General features: G+C 36.5%; 1 protein-coding gene across 1 annotated transcript in view; it reads left to right on the top strand.

Annotated features, from left to right (window-relative positions):
* THSD7B (thrombospondin type 1 domain containing 7B) overlaps positions 1-20,173 on the top strand; it is a 914,353-nt gene that overhangs the window by 795,659 nt on the left and 98,521 nt on the right. Inside the window, exons 16-17 of the mRNA XM_024927960.4 lie at positions 5,407-5,540; positions 14,556-14,706. Coding sequence (XP_024783728.3) covers positions 5,407-5,540; positions 14,556-14,706 — 285 coding nt within the window. The remainder of the gene's footprint in view (positions 1-5,406; positions 5,541-14,555; positions 14,707-20,173) is intronic.

Raw genomic sequence — 20,173 nt, 5'->3', positions numbered from 1 at the left:
GGATAAGGGGGATATGACCACTGATCCCACAGAAATACAAACTACCATCAGAGAATACTATAAACACCTCTGTGCAAATAAACTAGAAAATCTAGAAGAAATGGATAAATTCCTGGACACATACACCCTCCCAAGACTAAACCAGGAAGAAGTTGAATCCTTCAATAGACCAATAGCAGGCTCTGAAATTGAGGCAATAATTAATAGCTTACCAACCACAAAAAGTCCAGGACCAGATGGATTCACAGCCAAATTCTAGCAGAGGTACAAGGAGGAGCTGGTACCATTCCTTCTGAAACTATTCCAATCAATAGAAAAAGAGGGAATCCTCCCTAACTCATTTTATGAGGCTAGCATCATCCTCATACCAAAGCCTGGCAGAGACACAACAAAAAAAGAGAATTTTAGACCAATATCCCTTATGAACATCGATGCAAAAATCCTTAATAAAATACTGGCAAACTGAATCCAGCAGCACATCAAAAAGCTTATCCACCATGATCAAGTGGGCTTCATCCCTGGGATTCAAGTCTGGTTCAACATATGCAAATCAATAAACGTAATCCAGCATATAAATAGAACCAAAGACAAAAACCACATGATTGTCTTAATAGATGTAGAAAAGGCCTTCAACATAAATCAACAGCCCTTCATGCTAAAAACTCTCAATAAACTAGATATTGATGGAACGTATCTCAAAATACTAAGAGCTGTTTATGACAAAGTCACAGCCAATATCATACTGAATGGGCAAAAACTGGAAGCATTCCTTTTGAAAACTGGCAAAAGACTGGGATGTCCTCTCGCACCACTCCTATTCAACATAGTGTTGGAAGTTCTGGCCAGGGCAATTCAGGCAGGAGAAAGAAAGAAAGGGTAATCAATTAGGAAAAGAGGAAGTCAAATTGTCCCTGTTTGCAGATGACATGATTGTATATCTAGAAAACCCCATCATCTCAGCCCAAAATCTCCTTAAGATGATAAGCAACTCCAGCAAAGTCTCAGGATACAAAATCCATGTGCAAAAATCACAAGCATTCCTATACAGCAAGAACAGACAAACAGAGAGCCAAATCATGAGTGAACTCCCATTCACAATTGCTTCAAAGAGAATAAAATACCTAGGAATCCAACTTACAAGGGATGTGAAGGACCTCTTCAAGGAGAAATACAAACCACTGCTCAATGAAATGAAAGAGGACACAAACAAATGGAAGAACATTCCAAGCTCATGGATAGGAAAAGTCAATATCTTGAAAATGGCCATACTGCCCAAGGTAATTTATAGATTCAATGCCATTCCCATCAAGCTACCAATGACTTTCTTCACAGAATTGGAAAAAACTACTTTAAAGTTCATATGGAACCAAAAAAGAGCCTGCATTGCCAAGACAATCCTAAGCCAAAAGAACAAAGCTGGAGGCATCACGCTACCTGACTTCAAACTATACTACAAGGCTACAGTAACCAAAACAGCATGGTACTGGTACCAAAACAGAGATATAGACCAATGGAACACAACAGAGCCCTCAGAAATAATACCACACATCTACAACTATCTGATTTTTGACAAACCTGACAAAAACAAGAAATGGGGAAAGGATTCCCTATTTAACAAGTGGTGCTGGGAAAACTGGCTAGCCATATGTAGAAAGCTGAAACTGGATCCCTTCCTTACACCATATACAAAAATTAATTCAGGATGGACTAATGACTTAAATGTTAGACCTAAAACCATGAAAACCCTAGAAGAAAACCTAGGCAATACCATTCAGGACATAGGCATGGGCAAGGACTTCATGTCTAAAATACCAAAAGCAATGGCAACAAAAGCCAAAATTGACAAATGGGATCTAATTACACTAAAGAGCTTCTGCACAGCAAAAGAAACTACCATCCAATTGAACAGGCAACCTACAGAATGGGAGACAATTTTTGCAATCTACTCATCTGACAAAGGGCTAATATCCAGAATCTACAAAGAACTCAAATGAATTTACAGGAAAAAACCAGCCCCATCAACAAGTGGGCAAAGGATATGGGCAAAGGATATGAACAGACACTTCTTAAAAGAAGACTTTTATCCAGCCAACAGACACATGAAAAAATGCTCATCATCACTGGCCATCAGAGAAATGCAAATCAAAACCACAATGAGATACCATCTCACACCAGTTAGAATGGCAATCATTTAAAAAGTCAGGAAACAACAGGTGCTGGAGAGGATGTGGAGAAATAGGAACACTTTTACACTGTTGGTGGGACTGTAAACTGGTTCAACCATTGTGGAAGACAGTGTGGCGATTCCTCAAGGATCTAGAACTAGAAATACCATTTGACCCAGCCATCCCATTGCTGGGTGTATACCCAAAGGATTATAAATCATGCTGCTATAAAGACACATGCACACGTATGTTTATTGCAGCACTACTCACAATAGCAAAGACTTGGAACCAACCCAAATGTCCAACAATGATAGACTGGATTAAAAAAATGTGGCACATATACACCATGGAATACTATGCAGCCATAAAATATGATGAGTTCATGTCCTTTGTAGGGACATGGATGAAGCTGGAAACTATCATTCTCAGCAAACTATCTCAAGGAGAAAATACCAAACACCACATGTTCTCACTCATAGGTGGGAATTGAACAGTGAGAACACTTGGACACAGGAAGGGGAACATCACATACCGGGGCCTGTCGTGGGGTTGGTGGAAGGGAGAGGGATAGCATTAGGACATATACCTAATGTAAATGACGAGTTAATGGGTGCAACACACCAACATGGCACATGTATACATATGTAACAAACCTGCACGTTGTGCACATGTACCCTAGAACTTAAAGTATAATTAAAAAATATATATAGATAGATAGATAGATAGATGATAGATAGATAGATAGATAGATATAAAGAAAGGCTAAAAGATGCACAAAGGAGTCCAGGTGCTGACTTTTTTGAGTGTTTGCTCCCCTAGCAGCCCACCATGTGTCCCTAACAACACCACTGCCCAGCCCCAAACATGTGCACTCTGGCTTTATTACATGGCTTAAAGCTGGGACTGTGACTGCATCCCAAAGAAACACTAACTGGGGTCAGAGGAAGAGTCTTGTGTTGTGATAGGGTTCACTTGGGCTTTAAAGCAAGAGGGTAAGGATTTGTTGGCTAGAATGAACAGCATGAACAATTATTAAATGATAGACACATATGGGGAAAATTTTCAAGTAATTCCATGAGAATGGAGAATCTTGTTTAAGAGGTGCTGTTTAAATGCTATTACTCAAGAAGGTATCTCCACATCTTCCTATACAGACATTCTCCCTGTCTTCCAATAGCTTGACATTGCAGATAGCTATCCTGCTGCAGGTGCAGACAACTGGAGCATAAAAATATAAGCAAGAAACCAATATACAATGAGGTGGTCAAATGATTATACCAAAGGTACATGCAACTAAACAAACAGTTTTTCATTTTTAGTTTGACCTTGGGGCTTTATATGGGAGGGAAGGTGAAAATCTAAGTTCTACTTTATATTGATAGCTTTAGAAAAAATACTTTCATTTCAGAGAGTTTATCTCAACCATTTGCTCTTAAATTCATGCATGAAATATAGGATAATTACTTTTCAAATTAAGGTTTTCATCCAGCCCTGTTTGTACAAAGCACTTTGGCAGAGGTGCTCTCTTCTATCTCAGGGGAAATCCAAAAAGCCTTGTTTAAATTAACAGATATTAAAGGGTTCAGAGGATGAAACCATAAATTCAGTGAAAGCATCGTTGTCGTGATGCAGTCAGATCAGCTAAACCCTCGGCTATCATCAGCTCAATTTCTTAGTATCTGTTTGGTTGGGATCCTATCTCTTCATTTTTATAGATTATTCTCTTACATCTACTATCCTACGACTGTTATGGGAAAGACTTCTTAGGTATAAGATATCACCCCCTTATTCTAATGTAGGAACTGCTTCTGACCCTTTCATTCCATTCTTGCCAGCATTCACAGCATGAAATGTGATTATTTTATTGCTTAATTCCTTTCTTTCCACACACCCATTTCCACTTCTATTTTCCCATCTCCTTTCATTTTGTCCTCACATATTTGTTACTTTGTGTTTTATCTTCTTGTGAGTTCTAAGTGAGACAGCCAAGTAGAACCAGATGGTTAAAAATAGTTTGTGACATTATTTGTGATTCTTCAGAGGTAGTCTTGCAAATCACTTTTTCTCATTTGATTTTTACCTAACATGCTGACAGTACTCCAATCTTGTTTCTTGATTATCCTATTACATAGTGCCTTCCTTTGCATTTAGTAAAAACATACAAGCAATGGTTCTGTTTGGATAGTGCAACCTAGTTATCATTTACAATTTTATGGAATTAGAAAGGCAAGAGGAGGAAAGGATTGAGACTTAAATTATTATTTAAAAGGAAAAGCATGAATTAACTACATTGGTGATAGGTGGAACCATTCTTTGTAAGCATGCCTATAATCGAGCCATCTTTGTGATCGTGCAATGGAACAGTGTTCTTTTTCTTACCTAGAAAGAGCACTGTTCCCCATATAAAGGAGCAATGCAATTGAAATGCAGCCACAAAGAGGCAGACAAACTCCATTGGCTGCCCACTGGGATACAATTTCAGTTAAAAAAAATCACCACAAACAAATGCATAGGAAGTAACCTAAGAATTCATTTACTGTACTCATTGTTTTCACCATAAAATTGTAAATATTCATAGTCAGTAATCATGCAGAGCCAGTAACAGTTTAGCAGTATTTCTCTTTGTGTGTGTGTGTGTGTGTGTGTGTGTGTGTCTGTTTTAGCTACACTCTGAAAACATCCTACATATAGCTAAATTTATATGAAGCCACAATACCCAGGAGGCTAAATGATTGCCTGTTAGCATTGATCATTTGGGGGTATAAAAAGAAATTTCCGGTGCAAATAATATCACTTTTCTTATGCATTGTAAGAACTCCTTATATTCAAGAATAATTTTCCTTATATATGTTTGTTTCAATTGACATGTTAAAGTACATCTGAGAATACAATATACCATATAATTGAGAGCTGGACCATCTAATAGATGCTGTGTGAGCTCTCAGAGGAAATGAAATGATAATGGAATTCCTATTCTTGGCACTAGGAAATGACCGTCCTTTGTTCTCTTCTGTGAAAGCATGCCATCATATTTTAGTTGATTTCCCCTGTATGCTTCTTTAGGCAAGTCAGTAAATTCAGAGAAGCCAAATCTATCTTGCTTTTTTGGGAAAGTAATTTGGCTGTTTGGGCCAGAGTGCAGTTTCTTGGGTTATGTTCAGCAAGCATTACTAAAAGATAGGCTATTTTTCTATAAGTTGGATGGTTCCACATAATTTTGTTTCTTTCCTGTTCTTGACAGGTACATGAGGCAGTCCCATGTTACAGTGAGTGCAATCAGTATTCCTGGGTTGTAGAACACTGGTCTTCATGCAAAATCAACAATGAGCTGAGGTCCCTGCGCTGTGGAGGAGGAACACAATCTAGGAAAATCAGGTGTGTAAAAATGGAGAGATTTGGGAAATAGGGGGAAGTGGAACTTATACATTTTTTATAAAAACAACAGTGATGTTTATCCAAGTACACTCTGATTTTCATAACACATACTCTGGTTTTTGCTCATCTTTGAAATATTCATTGAAATATGTGCATCCTGACCTGCCATGTGTATAGTGGGGTTCCCTCTGCAGTGCAGCCACAATCCTTTAGCGTATCCTGCAAATGACATTGGTGCGAGAACCACCTGCATGGAGCAGGCTGCTGTCACTCCACTGATTCATGGCCGTTATTCTTAACAAATTAGGAGATTCTGACTGTGTTGCCATTTCTCTTTTTTGCATTATGGTTAGTATAGTTGATGAACATTTTGTTAATTTTGGATGTTGATAATTAAAAAGGTTAATTTAAACCCCATGATTAGCCTTGGAAACTAAAGTCTGAGAATACCTATGAACAGTAGCAATACATGTTAATATAAGAGAAACACATCTCTGAGAGAATTTAGTGAATGCTAGATTGTTTACTGAGGAAACTGGTTTAAAGTTTTTGGTTTAGAAATATAGCAGTGTTAACCAAAGAAAATACATGGTCTGAGTTTGTCAAGATGGTCTATTTTGAAATGATTTTGAAAGAAAGAAGAACGATGTCCTTACCAACTGAGGATAATGGCAATGAACATTAGACAATTAAAACAGCAGAAGTTACAATATTTATACATAATGATTAGTATGTAAAATAAATAAGCATAACTTAGTTAACTATTGCACATGCATAGTGTATTATTTTGTCAGATTTAGGAAGCTGTGTTTCAAATGGACAGTCAGTGTCTAAATCAGGTAGCTGCCTATTGAGTTAACTGTTGAAAGTCAGTTGCAAGGCAGAGCCTAGTTATGTCATTGATTGTTATTCAACATCTGTGAAACGTACTTTATTCAGTAAAATCAGTACATACTCACTATTTATGACAGTCTCAATGTTGCAAAATCACTGGTAGTCATGTTGAAAGGAAGAGCTGCTAGCAAAATTAGAAAGTTGCTTCTCCTCACCAGCTCAAGCAAATGGCTAATGGACAAATTATCTTTCTTCCCTTTGTACATTGCCCTTTCTTCTGGGAACTCAGATGCTCAGGCTGTTGCAAATTTGGAGCTTTTACTTTTTTCTTTTTAAAATTTCTGTCTCCTGTGTCTTATTCTCTCATGGTTTTGAAAAACGATTGACCAACCTAGCTTGTAAAGTAGTATGTAAATGAGCTGTGGCATCTCCTACTTGTATCCTATTCAGGCCTCTTAGAAATATTAAAGGAAAGTCTCAGGAGAAAAAGAAAAGCTTTAGGAGAATAAATTGCAATGGACAGAATTGTGGAAGGTTGATTGAGGAAAACACACTTGAACAAGAAGGCCTTTCAGTCATATGCCTCAGCTTAAACCTACAAAGCCTGATATAATACAAACAGTATAATAACTATGAAGCATTATTCTACAATAGGATGAATTGTATATTTTCCAACCCCTTCCCCACAAAAAATATCCATATGTCTAAGTTAGAACCCTCAGTAGCTCAGAAGGTGACCATTTGGAAATAAATAGGATCTTTAAAGAAGTAATTAAGGTAAAATGAGGTTATTGGTGTGGGCCCTAATCCATTCTAACTGGTGGCCTTATAAGAAGAGAAGACTAGGACACAGACACATAAAGGAAAGACCATGTGAAGACAGGGAGAAGATGCCCATCTATAAACCAAGGAAAGAGGCCTCAGGAGAAAAAAGAAATTCAGATTACACCTTGATCTCAGACTTCTAGTCTCCAGAATTATGAGAAAATAAAGTTCTGTAATTTGAGTGACCCAGTCTGTGGTATTTTATTATGGTATCTGTTTCAGCTCTTTTTATTTTGCTATGACAGAATACCCAAGACTTAGCAATTTATAAAGAAAAGAAATTTATTTGGCTCATGGCTCTGGAGGCTGGGAGTTCCAAGGACATGGCAGCAGCTTCTGGCAAGGGTTTTAGTACTCTTTCATAACATGGTTGGAAAGTAGAAGGACAAGCAAGCATGTGAGAATGAGACCGCAAGAATGAGCCAAGCTTGCTTTTACAACAGTCAACTCCCACGAGAACAAACTCACTTGCATAAGAACTCAACACTAGAATAATGACATTCATAAGAGTTCCACCTTCAAGACTCAATTGCATCTTAAAGGCCTCATGTCTTGGCACTATTACATTGGCAATTACATTTTCAACACATGAATTTTAGAGTGACATATTCAAACCATATCATTCTGCCCCAGTCCCCTAGAATTTATGTCCTTCTCACTTGGTGGAAGCTTCTGGCGAGGGCTTTTTGTACTGTGTCAAAATGAAGTGGAGGGCATCACATGGAGAGAAAGCAAAATCTTGCATGTTAGCTCACGTCTTTCTCTTTCTCTTCTTATAAAGCCACCAGTCTCATCATGGTGGCTCCACTCTGATGACTTAATCTAATCCTGATTATGTCCCAATGGCTCCATCTCCAATCAACATACACATTTGAGAGATTAAGTTTTCAATACATGAAATCTGGGGAACACATTCAACCCACTGAGGTAGCCCTAGAAAACATACATACTCACAACGCACCATGCTGTATGTACGTAATTACTTTTAAATATGTGAAGCAGATCTTCCAGTTACCTTGCATTCTAAACTATTATTGACCTTAAAGTCTTATAATGAATGGAATAGCTCATCTGTTCTCTTTCTTAAAACCTTCCAACTGTAGAGCATCTTCATGGTTTATCCATGACTAGAATCAATTATTAAATCAAAAAATATTTGTGAATATTTGCCTTCTATGTATCAGATATTGTCCTAAGCACATCAGATAAAATAGTGAATAACCTTTTTGTCCTCTAAGAATTGACAATATAATGTCACTGAGTCGAATTTGGTCCATTTGCTCACATGCAGTGGAAAGCCAAACACTGAAGCACCAGGTTTTTGCAGCAAGGAAAGTTTGAGCTGGGGGTTGGGTCATGTTTTATAAGCATAAATAACAAGGTATGATCTGATTGGATCTTGCAATAAGGTGGTGCTGAGAGACATGATTTGAGTGGACCCTCCTATGGAGTGATTCCAGGGACTTGACCTGATTGATCCTACATCCTGCCATGCAGTATCCACCTCTTAATTCAGTCCCTCTTCTGAGTACTTACATTCCACTGGTGCTTAGTTCATCTGGTCATGCCCATCGGGTTTCATAACCTTTAGTGTAAGGGACCCATGACAACTGAAAAACAACTCACAACTTTGTTACATAAAAATTCAGTCTGATTGGTCTGATGTAATATAATAGCAGTAGAGATAGTCTGATGATTATAATAGCAGTAGAGAAAAAAATGAACACATAAATTATATTCAATAAAATGTCTTTGCTATGAAATGCCAAAAAAGAAAAACGAAACTGAGTTGGAGTTATCAGGAGTATTATTTTGGCAAGATGGTTAGCAAAATATTTGAGCACAAACCTAAATATAGTGAGAGACCTGAATGAGCATGAAAATCTGTAGAAAGAGAATTCCAGGGACAAGGAGAGTAAAAAGCAGGAAACTTCTTGGCTTATTAACAGAGTAACAAGCTGTCCCATATGACTAGTGTCAGTACTCAAACAAGATAAAGACTGGATATTATTCTTACTGCAACATGAAGCTATGGAAGGTTTGACGTGGGGGAATGACATGCTCTATTTTATTTTATTTTATTTTATTTTATTTTATTTTTTGAGACTGAGTCTTGATCTATCGCCCAGGTTGGAGTGCAATGGCGCAATCCCAGCTCACTGCAGCCTCTGCCTCCCAAGTTGAAGTAATTTTCATGCCTCAGCCTCCCAAATAGCTGAGATTACAGGTGCCCACCACCACACCCAGCTAATTTTTGTTTGTATTTTTAGTAAAGAGAGTTTCACCATGTTGGCCAGGCTGGTTTTGAACTCTTGTCCTCAAGTGATCTGCCCAAAGTGCTGGGATTACAGGCATGAGCCACCCTACCTGGCCTCTTATTTACATTTGAAAAGAGCCTTATTGGATGTGGTATAGGGAAGGTATTTTCAGAGTGTAGTGTAGAACAGCAAGGGATACAGTTTTGAGGCCCTTGCAGAATTCCAGGTGAAAGAAGTTAATGGTTGGAATCTATTTAGTAAAAGTGAAGGTGATGCAAAAGTCAAATTTGGAATATATTCTGAAGGTGTAGAACACAGAGTTTGGTGATAAAATGATTGCAGAGTGGGGAAAAAAGGAAACCTCAAAAGTGTCTGTTAGGTGGTGTGGCCTGAGCAACGTTAGGAATAATGGCATAATTTTTTGAGTTGAGGAACATTAGAAGCAGGTTTGAGATAAAAATCAAAATTAGCTTTTGAACACATTATATTTGAGGTGATAGTAGCTTTCCAACTGAACTATTACAGTCCAGTTCAGAGGAAAGATTTAGAATATAAATTTGGGCACCATTAGCTTATAAATTTAGTATTTATTGAGAAGAAATTGAGTCCTGGGGAACTCCAACATTCATAGATTAGAGCGAATAGAAAGATTCTACAAGTGAGACTAAGAAAAAAACTGGAATAGAAGGAAAACAAAGAAAATGAGAAGATGGACAAGTGAGTTACTCAAGAAGATATAGTAATCAATTGTTTCAAATGCTTTTTGGTTTACTGAGATAAGAATTCACCATTGGGTTTGGCAATGGGGAGTTTGTTGATGATCTCACTAAGAGGTTTCTCTGGAATGGTAATAAAAGTGTGATTTAAGTGAGTTCAAGAGGTAATAATTGGGGAGGCGGGAGGAGAGGAGGGGAGGAAGTGGAGATAGCAAATATAGACAATGCCTTAAAGCAGTTTTGCAATGAATTTGAGTAAAAGTGAGGTGATGACTGAAGGGAGATGGGCAAGGAAATTGATGGTGCAGGATATGTAGTGGATAACTGCATTTTCATTTAGGAACACCCTCAATTTAAATATTTTGAAGTCTTTACTCTCGGGCTTGTCAGAACACCTAGTAAAGTCTCTTTTTAAATCATATGTGAAATAGATAATCCTAACAGCCAGTGTATTAGTCTATTTTCACACTGCTATAAAGAAATACCCGAGACTGGTTAATTTATAAAAGAAAGAGATTTAGTTGACTCACAGTTCCACATGGCTGGGGAGGCCTCAGGAAACTTACAATCATGGTGGAAGGCAAAGGGGAAGCAAGTTTGGACCTTCTCACATGGCAGTAGGAGAAAGTGAGTGTCAGCACAGGAAAAACTGCCATTTATAAAACCATCAGACCTCGTGAAAATTCACTCACTATCACGAGAACAGCAGGGGGGAAATCGCCCCCATAATCCAATCACTTCCCATGAGGTATCTCCCTGAACACCTGGCGATTACAATTCAAGATGAGATTTGGGTGGGGACACCAAGCCTAACCATATCAGCCGGTATTCTGGAAACCTAGTGAAACAGGAATGCTGGGGTTATAGAGAGAATGGTGGCCCCCAAAGATGTCCACATCCTAATTCCTGGACTTTATGGATATGCTACCTTTGGCAAAAGGGACTTGGCAGATGTTATTAAGGTGAGGACTTTGTGATGGGAAGATTTTCTTAGATTGTCCAATGGGAAAAATGTATTCACAGGATTTTTAAGAGTGGAGGTAAGAAAGGGTGGAAGATGTGACTACAGAAGCCAGGCACCAAGAAATGCAGTGTTGCTGCCTCCGGAGATGGAGAAAGGGGTCACCCAAAGAATATAAGTGTCCCCTGAACCTGGAAAAGGCAAGGAAAGGGATTCTTCTCTAGGAGTGCAGCTCTGCTGATACCTGACTCTCTGATGTTAGCCCATGAGGCCCAAGTTGTATTTCCATCCTACAGAGCTATAAGATAATACAGTTCCATGGTTTAAGCCACTAACTTTGTGGTAATTTTTGCAGTATGTAAACTTTTACTTAAGCCTCTGTTTACAGGATGGTGTCCCCATTAAGTGCACCAGGTGTTCTCTAGTCCAAAGACCCTTTTGTGACCCTCTCCAGATAGTAAACCAGCAATCACCGGCAGGGGGAGGGGATGGGCAATCACTTACCTGTGTGGACCAGGGGAGAGGATCTAAAGGTTTGGGTACTTCTTATACTTTCAATAAATCCTTCAGTTTTTTTAAGCCTCATTTTCATCCTCATTTCCAGAGGTACTTGGTGCCATGAATTCCAGAATTTTTTATTTGTTCTGTGTTGTAAATGGAGTTATTTTTGGTGTTTCCCTTTGAAGGTTTAGTATCAGTTTTTTCAGATGCGCTAAGGAGTTACCAGGAGCCCATCTACTTTCCATTTCTTGTACTTGTCCTCTCCCATGTTCTCTGTCCTTGTGGAGTAATGCCTTTCCCTCCCAATTATTATTATTATTATTAATTATTATTATTGTTTTGGTAACAAATTCCTTTACTATTGCTTTTGTAGCATATTGGGAGTGAATGGAGACTAATATGTACATTCACTGGATTTCATTAACCAGAAGTCTTCCCTCTTCTTTTTCAGTGAAATAATAAATGAACATCAGCAGATAGTGTGCAGGCAGGAAGGGAAGCAATTTCCAGTTTTTATTTTCTTTTTAAGTTTGTCCAGGAAAGGACATTTAAGCTATCCCATGGATTTTCCTTCTACTATTGACTTTTGCCACAGAAGAAATTAAAGTCCATAGTTATTAAAGTCCATAGAATTAAAGTCCCTATATTAGAAGGCATTATTACAACTTTTTAATATACCATTCTCTGCTAACCTCTTTTATACTATCTAACTTTTCATGAGTTAGCAACTCATAAAGCTTGTTTTATTTTTCAGTATGTGATTAGCTACTTTGAAATGCTCCTGGAGTTTTCTTTTATCATTATTATTATTATTAATTATTATCATTATTATTATTTTGAGACGGAGTCTCGCCCTGTCGTCCAGGCTGGAGTGCAGTGGCATGATCTCGGCTCACTGCAAACTCAGCCTCCTGGGTTCACGCCATTCTCCTGCCTTAGCCTCCCGAGTAGCTGGGACTACAGGCGCCTGCCACCTTGCCCAGCTAATTTTTTGTATTTTTAGTAGAGACAGGGTTTCACCATGTTAGCGAGGATGGTCTCGATCTCTTTTTCTGTTTTTAATGTGTGTATAAAAGAAACTCTTAAAGTGCAGAATAATTCATTAGCATAGCATGATCTAGGGAGCACCAAAAGCTCTTTAGTGTATTGTTATTAAAGTGCTTACTTCTTAACCTTGACATTGTACCTGAATTGCTAGATCAGCAAATGGCATGATTTATTTCATCATCATTGCCATTTTCATCTTTATCTTTATCATTATCACTAGAACAAAATACTTATAGCACTAGGGATCATGTCTTTCTCTATTTCAGTTCTGTACCCCAACACCCAGGCGAGGACTTAGTATGTAGCAAGCTATCAAAAATATTGACTAAATGAATCACTAACAAATAACAACTTTGTATCCCAACAGCTAGCAAAAGATATTTTCACATAGAAAGTCTTTATTAAATCATTTTGAAAAATAATTATAAAATTAATTTATATTTGGGATGTGATATAAATAGAGAGAAATGCCCCCATCATAGGGGTACAGCTGGATGAATTTTAACAATGTGAACACAACTGTGTAACCAGCCCAGAGGTCAAGAAACAAAATGTTATCAAGACTACCTAAGTCCCTATCAGTCACTAACCATTTCCTCAAAGGTAGCCACTTTTCTGACTTCTGACACCCTAGATTAGTATTACCTATTCATTAACTTCATTGTAACAGGATCATATGTACTCTTTTGTGTCTAGCTTCTTTGGTTCAACATTATATTTTTGACTGTCACTCATATTCTTTCATTCATTCTCATCACTTTATGGCATTTACTATAATATATTTATAGGTTATACTCTTGCTGAACATTTGGACTGTTTCTAGTTTGGTTCATTATGAATAATGCTGCTATGAACATTTTCAGTCAGCTTTGGTTTTTGGTTTGGTACACATTTATATGCATTTCTATAGAAATATAAGTGGATTGTTGGGTTACATAGTATGTATAGGTTTAGCTTTAGTAGACATTGCCAACCAGTTTTCAAAACAGATTATGCTCCCACCAGCAGCATGAGAAGAATTAATTATAATCGCTCTGCATTCTTGCCAGCTTTTGATATTTTCCATGTTTTTACAATTTAATCCATTTTGGCAAGCATATAGTGGTATAACACTTTGGTTTTAATTTGATTGAATCTTCTTCATCTTTAACAATAGTGTGATTATCTCATTATTGCCAGTACTTATCTCAAAACCTGACACAGAGTAGGCCAAGCATCCATGATGCATACATCTGTGCTGTGTGATTAATTGATGCATGAAAATACTTGCTCATTGCCCTTTGTTTTTTTTTTTTGATTTGAAAAATTCTTTACTGAAATGCAGAAGTTACCTGAAAGAATACCTATTCAGATATTTTTCATATTACTTTGCCATGACTTTAAAAATGGGTGGGATAAAGTTTAGGAAATTTTACATGGTATCAGATAGAAGTTTGGGAAAGGTTTAAGAAAGCCACAGGAAGTAGGAAGGTTCTAGCTATCACAAAGTGATAGATTTATTCAGAGAAGGAGAGCCTTCAAGATTCATTACAATAAAAAGAATATTCACTCAGTGCTGGACCTGAGTAAATGTATTGCAGGTCTCTTGAAATATAAAGTTCTTCAAGGTCAACCATTGCCTTTAGTCCAAGGTCAACCATTGCCTCTAGTCTTTCCATTGTTCTCCCTTGCCCTGATGAATAAAGGGTTCTGTACTGAGTTAACGCTCACAAAGCCTGACTGACTAAAGGAGGAAAGTTTTGTTCCCCTTGGTTTCTGTGCTGGTCTTATGTTATATTTAACTATTGTCAGTTACTATGATACATCATAACTATTTTAAATATACTCTCCACTGTTTTAAATAATCAAACTATCTTGTGACCTTGCTTTACAGATGTGTGAATACTGCGGATGGTGAAGGTGGAACAGTGGATAGCAACCTGTGCAACCAGGATGAAATTCCCCCGGAAACCCAGTCCTGTTCTCTTATGTGTCCCAATGAGTGTGTCATGTCTGAGTGGGGACTTTGGAGCAAATGCCCACAGGTAATTTCTCTTTCTTTGTCAATGCTCTGATAATCTATTGTTGCCTTCACTGTTGTTCGTTGTGCATTCACAGTGCTAGTCTCCAAAGCATTCTTCTAGTAACATGGGAAAATAATTTTTTTCTTTTTGAGAAATCCAAAGAAAGAAAAAAAGAAAAAAAAAAGCCTGCAAGCAAGACTGAGCAATTTAAAATGCCAGTCCTTCTTCCACGGCCTTTATCACAGTTACATGAACAAGGAAAATAAGCCTATAATGATCACACTAGGATTCAACTGTGCACCCATTGTGAAAGGAGACTTCTTTAGTAACAAAATGATTCTCGTTATAATATCTTGGTCCTGTTCCATTTTTATCCTGGCAGAATCAATTACATCTTAGGAGCTCAACTCCACTGTGTGATTTAGCTTCTGTTAGTGATGATCTGTTTTTGCCTTTTACTGTTTTCCTGAAGATGAGGCATTCTTTTGCCATGTTTCTACTTCTTCCAAAGCTAACAAAAATACCTTAAAAAAAAAAAACTAAAGCATATACCTTTATTTTTTTCTTTTAAAGTTTTAAAAAATTGGAAGCACAACAGGAGTATGGCAAAATAAATATTATTCAAGGAGCATATTTCAACTTACTATTCCCAGAAGATAAATTCTGATATTTTATACTCATACTTCAAAGTAAACACTGAAAAAAATGAAAGTGGGGATTAGGAACAAATTATATGAATTCAAACATTAGAAAGGAAAATTAGGATACTTTGAACTTGATTGTCATAGTGACAATTTGTGGAAAGACTATGAAAATCTCTGTATGGAAATGGAAAATATCTTTAAAATCAGTTAATATCTTATGTTTAGAGCTTCAAATTATTATTCCTTATTAAATATTGAGCCCTTATCTTTGATATTTGTATAATTCTGTTCCTGAAAGAGATTTCACTCTATTGTTATTTTTATTTGTTGAGTTGTTTTTAGAGCAATGTAATATTGACATGAAGAGAAACTGATAAGAATAACTTGTAGAAGTGGGATATTTGTACTACTAAGTCATTTATTTTGTGTGTAACCTGAATATAATGAAAGTTAAAATTTATTGACCACTTATTTTGTGCAAGGTACATGTAGGAACTATTCCCTTTAGTACTTGTACTAATCCTATTAGGTTGGTAGTATTACTAGTTCATTGTTCAGCTTAGAAACTGATGTGTAGAAAGGTTAAGTGGTTTGCACAAAGTTTTGTACTTAATAAGTGATGAGCTCAGAATGAACATTATTCTATTGATGAAGCCAGATATTTTGCTCTTATATTCTCGGTCCAATTATCTTGGAAAAATTAAGGTAGATTTAGACTCAATACTTTTCTTTGTTTAAAATGCAATATTTATTTTAAGAAGAAGGGCAGCTGTTTTAGTTATCTGTGTGATTATTCCATGAGTGAGTACTATGTTTATATTTTAGAAAGTGTGCTAGTACCACTCTTTATTAATCAACCTATAGAAGAATTAGCAGCCTGAAGAAGTTTAATTAAATGTAAGGTCATGATCTTCCTCACTTTTGTTTTTCTAATTTACTCACAGAAGACTCCATTAAGCTCTAATCACTTTGCAATGAAAACATTGCCCTCTTAAGGTATCTGGCCACTGGGCTAAAATTTTTATTGTAAGAACGTTTTACACAAAGTTGTGAAGGTTTAGCATTCTGTGTTTGCTTCTTTTGGGTTTTTGTTTTTTCAAGGCTTCTTTTTCGAAACATAATTATTTAATTTTTGGAGTGTTTAGAAATTGGAGGTAGAGAAAATATTTTAACCTCCTTTCATGTGTCAGAAAGACAACATAGTTACTCACTTGTCAGCATGAAATGGGAAGGTTGTTCCTTTACCTGCTTATGTACCTTCTAAGTTACATAATGATAGAAGCTATGACAATGACAATACAGACTTTTATTGAGCATATCTTATATAACCAACATTATACTGAAAGCTACATGTAACTCTTAAGTTTTATAACAACATTGCACTATGATGATATAACACTTGTCCATGGCCACTCAGGTCTGTCTGACCACAATGGCCTTGTTCTTTCTCAGATGCTATGCTGTACTGTCCCATGTAAATGTAAACTTCAAAGTGAAAAAATGGTAATTAGGGCTCATACCTGATTATTTTCCCTAAGTCTAGATATATTGCATAACTTTAGTTAAGTTGCAAGATCTTAGCATAATGTCCCGTCATCATAGGACAATCCCAATCAGTATTGGACAATGATAATGAGAATGATTATAGCAAAGGCAGCAAACTAAATCATTGTGCCTGTAATTTAATTAGCACTTCAATGTGCATTTTATTAGAAAAAGGAAACAATTATTTTATAAGTGTTCTGTAGAACATGAGCTGATTTAAGGATCTTTAATATTGGCCATTATTTTACCAAATTCTCCTTTGATAGTCTGCAGTGTGACATATGATATTGGGACAAATTCACTATTTGTTGGGTATTTTCTCCTCCAAAGGTACTTCTTTAGAGACAAACACATAAATAAGCTGAACATGTCTTTAAGTGTGGTTGCAGCAAGTTATTTAAACGTCTGAGTTACAGGTTTCTTACTGGGAAGTGAGGACAATAATAGCTATTTTTTTCAGATTGTTTAAAAAATTAGATATAATATGTATAAAATAAATTTCATAAGGTATTACCTAACACAGAATTGTGATGAAGAAGAACCACCACAAAGCCCCCTCCCACTTACTTTGTTTGCCACGTGGTTGGGAAATCCCAGACAGGGAGCAGTACATTTTTTAAGCTATACAGGAAAGATCCCTTCCCCTGCACAAAATAAGTTATTACTTGATCTTTTAGAAATAAAATGTTACCTCCATTACTGAAACATGACTTATATCTAATTTAATAGTAGTCCTTAAAAATAATGCATCACAAAGATGACTTTGAATGAATGGATTACTGACCTGACAGTAACTACCAATTGCAAACCGTACAGAAGAACAAATAAGACAAAGGCATTAAAAATTGTATTGGGACCATTTTTTTAAAACTGTATTGGGAAAACCATAAATGGATCAAGAAAAAAACAAATACAATTCAAGGAGGAATTTGAAGAAAATGAAAAACTATTTGTTTCCTTTGTTTTATGTTCGTGTTTTTTCTTATTCCCATAACACACATATATATATATTTTTTTACTTTAACATGCTTACTTTTCTAGAATGCTTTACTATGAAAGGAAAATTGTGTAATCATGCATACAATAACCTTCCTAATAGTGTTTACTCTTTAAAGGTATGTGTGTGTATACATGTTTATACATGTATATAAGTACATGCATATACATACAAATATATAGACATTTCGTAGTTCATTACTTACCACCCAATATTCTCTTTTACCTAACTAATTTTTTCCAGTTTTTGTCCTGATCCTACATACTTCAGAATTATGCTGAGGATTATTCATAGAATCATCTATTCTTCAAGAGAAGTTTGTAAATTTCTGGATGCAAATATCTTGGAACATTTGAAGTTGATTAGCCACTTATGTATCTGAAACAATATTGGGTTGCCTTCATTTATGCTACCAATCCTTACTGAAATTTTCCATTCAGTAACACAGATTTTCTATTTATATCTCTCCTTGGAGTCTTGGCAAAGGAATTTCCTAAACATTGATATTGATAGGACAAGTGTATTGGAAGTGAATTTCCAAACTCTTGTATATTTTGCAGAAGCAAGACTTTGCAAACCCACTCCAGAAAGATGACTTAGATTTAGCAAACCTGTTTGAACTTTGATTCACCTCTAGCTGAATGTATCAGGGGTTGGCCAGAACTGTAGCCAAGCATCCCTTCACATAGTGGGAATTAGAGGCTCATTAAACAGTGGTCCCAAGGAAACTTCATGATCAAAAAGTGACCCAAATCTTTGAATTATCACCAGAACAATCTGTGAAAAACGATCACAAAGGAAGACTTTGCAAAGAAACTATATAGGGCTTAAGTGTAATGGAATCTGGATTCTGTCACAGTCTGAATATTGTCTTTTTAAAATTCACCTTATTTCTGTGCTTTATTCTTTTCTGTAACTCTTTATGTGTGCAGGAGATACTAGTGAAAGCCAATGCAGAAACTGCCATTATTTCTTCAGGCAAATGCCCTGCTTTAGAAGAGAAAGAGAAATGCGTGCCGGTTTTCTGATAAGTGGTCTATAATTAAGCATTTGAGGTTAAGAAAAACACCCCCCCCTTTTTTTAATGGTGCTCCAGTGTTATTTTGGGGAAAGGCTGTGAGCAATGACATTTTATTCCTGATGACTCAGTATTTTCAGCACCTTGGCATCACCTGTGTAAATTATGTTTCAGGGAAGCAATTTATCCCAATGTTTAGTACTAGAGCTTAGCTCTAAGCACTTCCTCAACCTCACCTAACAGTCTTTATCACGCAGATGGAAACCTGTATTTGTCTCTGGAGGAGGTGCCTAATGATCACGACCCTCATACTACCTAGTTCTTTTCTTTGATTCAAGCTGAAAGCCAGAGGATGAGAATGATGATAACTTTCTATAATCTGGACTATAAATTCTGGTTGCATGTGCTAAATTGATATTGGCCCTTGTCAGATGACAGTAATTCATTACTCAGGGGCTTGCAGCGTATTTTACCCATGTGTGCAGTGAGATGTATTATCACTTAGAGCCACTATTACTTCCAGAACCATATGAGGCACTGCAAGAAGGGTGCCTCATTTCGTGCATTGGAGCAGTGAATGACAATCTAATAGAAGCAGTCTTTAGGCTCCTCAAGTTTTTGATATTTAATATGCTTGTTATCATTCTTTCTTATACAGTCTGATTTCTTTGATTCTCAATATCATCTATTTGGAGTACAAAGTAAGGCTTCCATTGCCCTCAATTTCCATCTGTCTCTCCCTTTGCCCCGACACCTTCCATTCTATCTCCATTTCTATCTCTACCTCTATTTCATGAAATTCTCAGTTATAAAAAACATTATGATGGGCCCTATACATTGATCATCCTGCTTCAACAATTATCTACATGTGACAAACCTTATTTCATTTATCTCTTCTTCCCCCACTTCTCTTTCCTTTTCTTACTAGCAGACTAAGGCATATCCCACATTTTATATTATTTCCGCCATAAATACTTCTATATATCTTCCTAAGAGAGAATGATTAATGACAACAACTACACCTAACAACACTTTTCTACACCTTGTAAAAGTATAATTCTATACCTTGTAAAAGTATAACTTTCAAAAAATTAAAAACGTGACTCATACAAAGTATCAAAAGTTAATTAACTGATTATTCATTAAACTAGCACGATTGTAACGCAATTCAAGAGAATTGGAGAGAGAAGATAATTTTCACATCTAAAAGTGATGGAATATCATTGGATTTATTTGGACTGGATTTATGTTCCATAGTAAACAATGTTATAAAGGGCAAAATAT

This window comes from Pan paniscus, chromosome 13, assembly GCF_029289425.2.
Source record: "Pan paniscus chromosome 13, NHGRI_mPanPan1-v2.0_pri, whole genome shotgun sequence".
Classification (NCBI taxonomy): domain Eukaryota; kingdom Metazoa; phylum Chordata; class Mammalia; order Primates; family Hominidae; genus Pan; species Pan paniscus.
This window is presented reverse-complemented; position numbering and strand designations above follow the sequence as displayed.